Source organism: Prosopis cineraria, unplaced genomic scaffold (assembly GCF_029017545.1).
Source record: "Prosopis cineraria cultivar Desert tree isolate PC_DT_omini unplaced genomic scaffold, ASM2901754v1 PC6, whole genome shotgun sequence".
NCBI lineage: Eukaryota > Viridiplantae > Streptophyta > Magnoliopsida > Fabales > Fabaceae > Prosopis > Prosopis cineraria.
This window is the reverse complement of record NW_026555337.1, coordinates 17,218,703-17,228,037: the sequence shown is the minus strand read 5'-3', so window position 1 is coordinate 17,228,037 and position 9,335 is coordinate 17,218,703. Positions and strand designations below refer to the sequence as shown.

Sequence of the window (9,335 nt, the reverse complement as noted above, 5' to 3'; positions counted from 1 at the left end):
TTAACAGTCAAACAAAATACTCAAGAATTAATAATAAAAAGAGAAAGCAAGTAACAAAACTATTTAAGAAAACATTCATGTTGCATATAGGAGGAAAACACAATAGTGTCATAGTGTTGAAAGGTGGGTGAGAGAGAGAGAGAGAGAGAGAGAGAGAGAGAGAGAGAGATGGCAAGAGCAAAAGGATATGACAGGAGATAGGGCTATGCACTATGCTTGAATGCTCGATTAGTCTAGCCTTGCCTGAAGCATTCGAGCACATGGGGCCAGCGACAGGGGTCAAACCTTGCCTTCCCCGAACATGTGCAAATTTTTTTATTTTTTATTTTTTTGTTGATAATATTTATCTTTTGGCATTATTTTTTATTGAAAGTTATTATGAATTATATGTTTTTAGGATCTTTTAAACATTTTCTTATCATTACAATTTTTTAAATCTCTTTCAAAATTTAAAATTTATTTTTAACTTATTATTATGTAAAAATAATTGGCAGTTGTTGTTCATTTGAACTTTTAAAAAATTACTTTTGATTTTAATATTAGTTTTATGAAGAATATATTTTAAGTAATAATAATTGTAATTTCAAGAAAAAAAATTTATATGTATTTTTTAAAAATATTTGCAAAAATATTTTTGAATCAATCGGGCTAGTTTGGTGCCCAACTGCACATTGAACTGGGTAATGGGCAGAGGTGATGCCTGATCCAACCTTGGCCATGTGCAACCCTAACAGGAGGCGAGATAGATGGCTGGAAAATGAAAATAGTAGATGCCATTTTTTTATTAGGATAGGAGGCTAAGAGTAATTTTATAAATGAAATAATTATATTGTGCCACTCTATAAAAAATATTGAGTTATGGATGGGAAAAGAGGGCTTTAGAGGCCCTTCATTGCCATTCTATTCTTCTTTTTTTTAAAAAAAAAAAATTCACAAACAATGGCTTAGACCTTTTAGCCATATCATTCCATTCCATTTTCCCTTAAAAAAAAAATCTCCCAACTATAGTGTTAGGGAGATTGAGTGCTCCTGGAGAGAAAGTTAATGGATATTTTTACTTTGTACATAACCTGTAATTTTATGGTTCATCATTGTATACTATGTATCTCTCTCTAGCTTCCTGTTTTAATTTTCAATAGAGATAAAGTTGATTTTTTTTTTTTTGGTTTTAAGTCTTATTTAATGAATGAACTGTAATTTTTTGATTCTAATAAAGTAGTTAAAAGCTTCTTATACTAGGGATTAGAAGGAATACAAAACTAAAGGGAAGGTATAGGAATAAAAGCAAATAGATTATATTTAGCAACAATAGTGGTAAGAAAAGTAATTTGGAATTTTTTTACATGAATAAATCATAGAAATACGCCCATGTTATAAAGCATACCACTTGTGGCATATGTGTCTTTTTACTTAATAATGGCAAGCAAAAGCTTGGGAAAGGAAAGTACCAGTAATCAAAAGAAAACCAAAACACGCAGTTCAGAACATGAAGGATACATTCAGGGGGGTATCGGCAGGAGGGTAGTGCCAGGATCACTTGTGGCACGTATCAAACAAATTAAAATGAATGATTAGATCAAATACATGAAATTTTAATTTGTTAAAGCTTACTACATAAGCTGCTGTTTCACCAGTATTAATATCCATTGGCTTTCATGATGAACAAGCTGAAAGTTTAGATGCTCTCTCTATGCCCTTTGATCTGTAAGGAGCAATCCTGTGATGATGATGATGAAGAGAACCCAACAAATCATTTTCAATGCACTCAAACATCTTCTGGCACAGATTATCAACAACAATTGAGAGGTTAATGACTTGATTCCTTATTTCCATAACTTTGTCATTTTCAAACCGATCAAACCGTTCCTCAAGAAACTTTGATAGCCTCTCAATATTTGCCTCTAGTTGCTGCTGCTGATCTTCAAACAAGTTCTGCTTTATTTCCCTTTCCTCTTCTGACATCAACTCATTAAACATCTCACCTCCAAACATAAAATACGCAAATGGATACGAATGACATAGCACCCGCCTCGATCTAAAGAGTCGTGTGAGTCCATCCTTGACCACCCAGCTATAATCTCTGAGTGGCGCATTAGAATCATTCATATTCCTCTCCTCTAAAACATCAACCTTGTCTTGCATAGTCTCTTTTAACTTACTTTCAAGCTTCAATGAGTCTGTGTGAGCTTTGTATCTGTCATGATAATGTATGTATCGATACAGATTTTGCTTTGCAAGTTCAGCTATTTTCTCTTGTGGCTGGTAGCGTCCACAACTATGGCCTGTTATAGTTGACCAAGTATGATCACGGCCTGTGGCCGCACCACAAAGCCAACAAAATGGTTGACCACAGACACAACTAACCAAGTTGCAGCCACCATTTTTCTCAACTGGTTTGCTGCATTTAGGGCAAGGCTTTGTATGAGCTGTGATCCAATTCACAGTTGCTGACTCGTCCTTGCACTTGTTAGACCATATCTCCCACATCAAGCAAGAACACGGCGAGTGAGCCTCCGATGAACAACCGAAACAAAACTGAAGACCACAACAACATTCAACTTCACATAGTTCGTCTTCTTGATCATCAACACGTATTGCGTTACCACAATGAGGAACGCTAGGGCACCATTTGACTCTCTTGTTGTCTTCAATGTAAGATTCAATAAGAAACCGATCGAATTTCTCCGCCGTTCCGGTATGCTCTTTGTAGAGCAGATTTCTCACGACAGATTCGTCGCAAATTGCGTTACATTTGTGTGCCATGCACCTGATGTGCTTACTTTGGCCGTCGTTTATCTTGACAATGAAGTGAGATGTCCAGCAATCATTGCAGAAACTGTGACCACAATCCATTCTTGTTATTTCATTAATGGGAACATCCTCTATACAGATCTCACAAGAGACTGATGAAGAAGAAAATGATGGATCAGAATTCGAACCAGGTTCGAATTCATAACACGTAACACCAGCTTCGGCGAACATGGCGGATTTTCCTTTCTCTACGTACACTGCAAAAAGCTTCTCAACATCCCAACGATGATGGATAAGAAGAACACGAGCGTGGTGCTCTCTCAGTGAAAGCATTTCCATTACTCGGCGCAAATCTTCTTTCTGCACGGCGACAAGTGATTCTCTTGTGATCACCAGAGCTGTGGTACCATTATACGTTGTGACCGGCGATCCGATGTCTAGTTCGTCGTCGTTGAAGCCTTCGTCGTTGTACTCTTCGTCAATGGAACCCTGATCGGAGCAATTGTAATCGTCATCGCTGCACCAATAGTCGTCCATCGCCTCCGCACAAGAGCTTGACATAGTAAGGGATTAGGGTTTATAAAACTTAAGTAAAAGGTGAAGAAATTAAAGGGTTTTTAGGTATAGATACGTTGGAATCGAATCGATCAAGAATAAATCGAATACGGTCAGTAGATCAGTCAAAAGGTAAAAGGAATTCGATTGGCGAGATATTGAAGAAAGCCTATTGGGATTAGCTAGTGGTCTAAAAACAGCAATAGATCAGTAATTTTCGGTGATTGGTTGGGAAAGTGATAAGAGATATGGATCAAGTCAATTTTTAATTTTAAAATTATTTTTAAGATTTAAGATTTAGGGTATGAAGAAATAATTTTATGTTTTGAAATTTTTAAAGTCGATAATCTTCAATAACAATTAATTTAATCTATCTTTAAGTATTATTATTATTATAAGAATAAAAATACATATTATTTCATGCATAAAAGAGATATACTTCTTTTCGGATTCAGTTTTATATTTTATAAACCATAAATGAAAAAAATGTAGTTATATTTCTTTTTTCTATCTAACACTTTCCTGATTGCATACATGTATTACTCACGTATCATGTTTCTAATATTTAATAAAATCAATTTGACTTGACTTAATTAGTTTATTTCATTTTTTATATTTGATGCTACATTAATACACTTTTTTTTTTTGCGAGAATACACATAAAAAATAATCTTGCGTATATTTAAAATATCAATCAAATCGATATATTATTTTGTTGAATTTTGTTTCAGATTCACAAATGTAAACTTCATAATATATCATGCTTACGCTTGTCAAATCTTCTTTCTACTACTATACTACTACTGCTGCTATTATTATTAAATTTCTTAGTTATCATACGCAGTTAAGAATTAACATAAAATAATGTAATATTTATACATGTCAATAATTGAAAAATAAAATTGACTAAATAGTTATTTTATTTATATGTAAATCCAAAAATAAATATACACCGAAGTTAATAACTGCAAAATCTTTGTTAAAAATTCTACAAATAAATATAGATAAATTGCTATGTTCCAAAATTATATAAATTCATAAATCATTTTTCCGTATAACAATTATGTGCTTTGGGTGTCAGGTTTGGCTATTGGTTTGTGTCTTTGTGATTAGATTTGGACTAAATTTTTAAAAACACACACGTATTTAAACGAAAAATGTGGTTACAACATGCATATCTTCTAAATAAAATAAATTAGTTTTAATTTTTTTTCATCTACATTTAAATATTTAAAATTCAAATCATTACAAAATATATAGATTAGAATTTCAAAAATTTAAATTTAGATTTTTATGGAAAAAATTTAAATTTCGATGAAGTACCGTAAAATACAATATCATTATATCCTCCAGGAGGAAAAATATCTAAGTCAATTATTTGTTTAATTCAAAATCACATATCTTTATCTATAAATTTTATAGATAAATATAAATTCTTAGTTTAATTTTGGTAAATTCTTAGTTTAAGTAATATCATTTGTAACACTCTAAATTTTTAAATGGGATTTCCTTATAAAAAGGTAATTAGTTACAAAACTCGACTTTGCAAATACATACCATGGAAGAAAAATGTCTACCATGGTAATAACGAGTAAAATTTATTTTTTTAACCCTGCCAAAATAGAAAAGAGTCTAACATAACAATTAAGAATTAAAGTAACTTTTAAAAGACCTATGATGGTTAAAAAAAGGATTTTTCAAACAATAAATTCATTTTCAAGTCAACTAACATGGTAGAAACAATTAAACATATTAAAATAGACCTACCATGGTAACTTAGGGAGGAACTAAATTAATTCAAGTATACCAAATGGGATTCCATGTAAAACAAGTGTTTAAAATCCAATTTCATTTTATAAATCCTGAATAATAGTGAAGCATGGTTCCTAGGGGTTAAATTGTCCAAAAAAATTAGAAAGGGTAAAAGTGTCAAAAAAATTTCCTAATGAACTAATTTATGAAACAAGGACAATTTTGTAATTTTTGAGCCATTCACCATGGCTAACTTGCCATGCAACATATAATGTCCCTCCTACTATCACCAAACTATAACAAACATTCCATATAAGGTAACTAGAGATAGTTAGAATCTCTAAACTGCCATAAATCTCATATAACAAATATATATATATATATATATTCAATATTTTAAAAGTTTGAGATCCCTACTCTCTTTGGAAAACAATTCAAATCATCAAAAATACATATCCATGCATAATGGAAGCTTTCGAATTATACATTAATGCTACATTTTGGGTAAAATTGTGATTTCAGGCAATTTAGGTCATATACCACGGCATGTGATACAAAAACACAAGTCTACACCTTGTGCCATGTGCCATAGTGTACATGATGGATTTTGTTGTCATGACAATTCAATAGATGCAAACTTTTAACGTTTCGTTTTATCATATATTGTTCAATTAGAGTGATTCAAGTACCAATATGAAGCTTATTTGATAATCTAGCTAATGATATAGATTGCATTTCAATCCCATATTTTATTTGGAAATTGGACACCTGGATGTGATATGACTGCTTAATATCATTTTCACCCACCTAAGTGTCCTAATTTGAAATCATATATTATTAGCCACTTCTAAGACTTTAACCACATCCAATAGGACATTTAACACCTGAGTAAGCAATCATATCATCAAAATCACACATACACACATGTTTAGCCATTAAATCGCCCTTTATTACACACACTAGGGCTATTTTCGTATTTACACACATATATACACTCTTAGTTAAACTTTAAACATTTATTACTTCTAAATGTGTAAACATGTATTGGAAATAATATCTTAGCCCTATTATCAAAATTCACAACAAATCACACATTTACACATTCCAGGCTAAATTACACATATAGCTACACAAGTGCATTAGACATTATGTGTAAATGCAATCATATAAGACAACTTATATACATAACATTATTCACAACTAATCAAGTTCATTACATTAACTTTGCAGGGCTATCAGTAGTCCCTTTACTGTTCCCAATATTTGAACCTATAAAATGGTGACCACATGTGAGATAACATCTCAGTAATCAAAATAATTGATCACTATTTATTAACAAGAATAACTATAAACAAGTAAACAAAATGATTTTACTACTTTCACAAATACTATATATAAGTTTATATCCATTTTCATAAAATCATTCACGTACTCGCATGATCATTTATCCATTAAACCTTTATTCTTTCCAACTGAACCTATAGGCTCTATTGGACCAATCTTATATACATGAGTCCAAGAACACCTTTAGTGGTAGAAATGGTTAGCCAAAAGTATTCTATCCTACTTATATGGATTCTCCCTTTCACACACACATGATAAGGGTGTTATTAGCTCCTAATCGCACCCTCACAAGCACTAGAGAGTTGCTAGACTACTTGAGTAGCCATATGGAACAATCCTAAATATTTGCTACATTGGATTGCTCATAGTGTTAGCTCGACTATATGAATTTTCTTTTTTAACTCAAGGTGAACTTCCACCCCTTAACATGATCATGCCATTTTTTCACACATTATACCATGTTTCAATTAGAAATTCACACATGTATATATATATATATATATATATATCATAGTCATTTTTAAAACTAATTTCACAATTAATCTAGTTTATAAATCAAACCTTTCTATGTCAAGGATATGCAAACACTTGCAATTTTGAAATATGCCAATGGTTTAAAACATGTATCGCATTTTCATATTTACTTATAAACAATTAAGCTAGTTAATAAATAGAATGAATTATATAATTACCTTAAACCTTCTGTTCTTAGAAAGATTGCCTATGGTACTTTTCAAACTTTTAACTTCCTTGGGTTAAATTAGCATATAAGTCATGCCAATCTACATGATTTAGCACCATAAGTTAATTATCAAATTGAACAAAAATACAAATTATCAGTTAATCATGATTAACTACCTAATCACTTCCACCTAACCATATTAGATTTTAACTATTATCTTTAAATATTTTACCACTTTTATGAGCTCAAACACAACCATGCCAACATTTTCACCCTCTAAAACTTCACAATTTAGATTAAATTAAGACTACAGCCTTAAAGCTTAGCCATTAATTCCCTAACCAGGTGCAAAACCTTAGCTTAACTCCTAAGAAGCTTAACTCTTAAAAATCTTTTTATTACCAAAGGGTAAGAAAACAATTCCTTAAAACTCCCTAATTAATTTTTCTATATCTCAAAACTTATTCGGTAAGCGATAGGTCGGAAATATCCCCTCAGTAGTTGTGGATCCTTGCCTTAGTAGAAGATTACTCCTCCTCTTCTTCCTTTACATTCCCTCTTTCTTTTCCCTTCTAATTTTCAAATTGAGCCACATCTTTATAAGTTAAATTATGTGTCATATGTCATGGCGCATATAGCATATACCATGATGTGTGCACAATGAGGAGAATCTCACCGCTGCTCACATGCTGTGCTCTGAAACACCATTCTTCCACCCAATCATATCATTTAATAAACCAACATACCAAAATATCAATCCATCATCCAAAACTCTAATTATTTCATTAATACACTAATTTACTAATTTACCCCTAATTAATAACTATTTTTGGATTAAAAATTCAAGATATTACACATTGTGGCTAAAAAGAAATGCATTGTGGTGGAAGGTTCCTTATCAGTATATGAAAAATTTGATAAAATTTTCAAAATTTAAACATACACAACTTTCTTTATGTAACTCCAAATTGAGTTATTCAAGTATTCACATGAAGCCTACCATAAATCTTGCTAATAGCTTTGGTTTAGCATAAAAATACCTCCATATGAGAATTTTATCAATAAAAACCTCTTAAGGTCATAAATTCCACTTCCCAAACATTTAACTTCTCTAAACCAACCTTAAAGCCATAGACCAATTGTAAAATCCTAAATCATAATCCAGGAAAACTAATTGCTAATTGAGGGTAAATTAGTAATTTAGTGAATTGATTAAGTAATCAAGATTTTGGGTGGTGAATTGATGTTTTGACTTCTTGGGTTATTAAATGGATGGAATTGAGTGAAAGAATGGTGGTCTAAAGTAAAGCGTGTGAACAGCAGAGGAATTTTCCTCACTGCGTGTTGTGGTGTATGGCATAGAATTTTGACTTAAAAGTACATGGATCAACTTGTAGTTTAAAGAGAAAAAGTAGAGGAAAATGTAAAGGAGGAAGAGGAAGAAGGTTTGGCTACTAGGGAAAGAAGCTATGGAGTCTTGGAAGATATTTTTAACCTATCATTTACCAAATAAGTCTCGTACCATCCTAAGCTCCTATTCTACCCTAATTTCTCTTAGTTTGGAATATAGAGAAATTAGATCAGGGAGTTTTAAGGGGTTTTTTTCTTACCATTTAGTAATAAAAAGACTCTTATGAGGTAAATTAAAGTTTTGCAACTAGTTTAAAAGTCAACAACTAAGCTTTAAAGCTATAAGCTTGATTTAGCTTAATTTGATAGATTAAAAAAGGTAAAAGTTTGATAAGAAGTGTATTAGGGCTATTAGAGGTAGGTAGAGGGTTTAATAGGATGATAAGGACTTAAGATGGTTAATTGAGAGTGTTTAGATGGTTAATTATGATAATTAGTGCTTTTGGTCAATTTGATAATTGATCAATAATGACAAATTGTGTGCATTACTGTGAATTTCATGTTGATCTAACAAGAAGAATCTAAAAGAATGTATAATACAATAGGTAACCTTTCTAAAGAACAGAAGAATTGAGATAACTGAATAATTTGTTATGTTTGTTAATTAGTTTAACTATTAATAAGTGAATGTAATACTAATTTACAGTTAACATTCACAAGTTTTGTACGTTGCATGTTTTAGCATCTAAATGAGGATTTGATTTATTTATTTGTTTACAGTGTTAAAGATTAAACTAAAGAATACATACATACATACATACATATATACCTGTGTGTGTGTGAAACATATGTGATATTGATTTACAGCTTGTATTCACATGTTTTATAACTTGCATGTCTT

The 9,335-nt window shown here is 31.3% G+C and overlaps 1 protein-coding gene across 1 annotated transcript; it reads right to left on the bottom strand.

The window, feature by feature from the left end:
- Nucleotides 1–1,653: 1,653 nt before the first annotated feature.
- LOC129313949 (probable E3 ubiquitin-protein ligase ARI2) lies at nucleotides 1,654–3,288 on the bottom strand. The gene has a single exon (XM_054957336.1). The coding sequence runs from the start codon at nucleotides 3,286–3,288 to the stop codon at nucleotides 1,654–1,656; it is 1,635 nt and encodes a 544-aa protein (XP_054813311.1).
- Nucleotides 3,289–9,335: the final 6,047 nt, after the last annotated feature.

What these genes read in the sequence shown, in the direction of transcription:
- LOC129313949 (XM_054957336.1), bottom strand. Translation starts at nt 3,288, where the DNA reads ATGGACGACTATTGGTGCAGCGATGACGATTACAATTGCTCCGATCAG.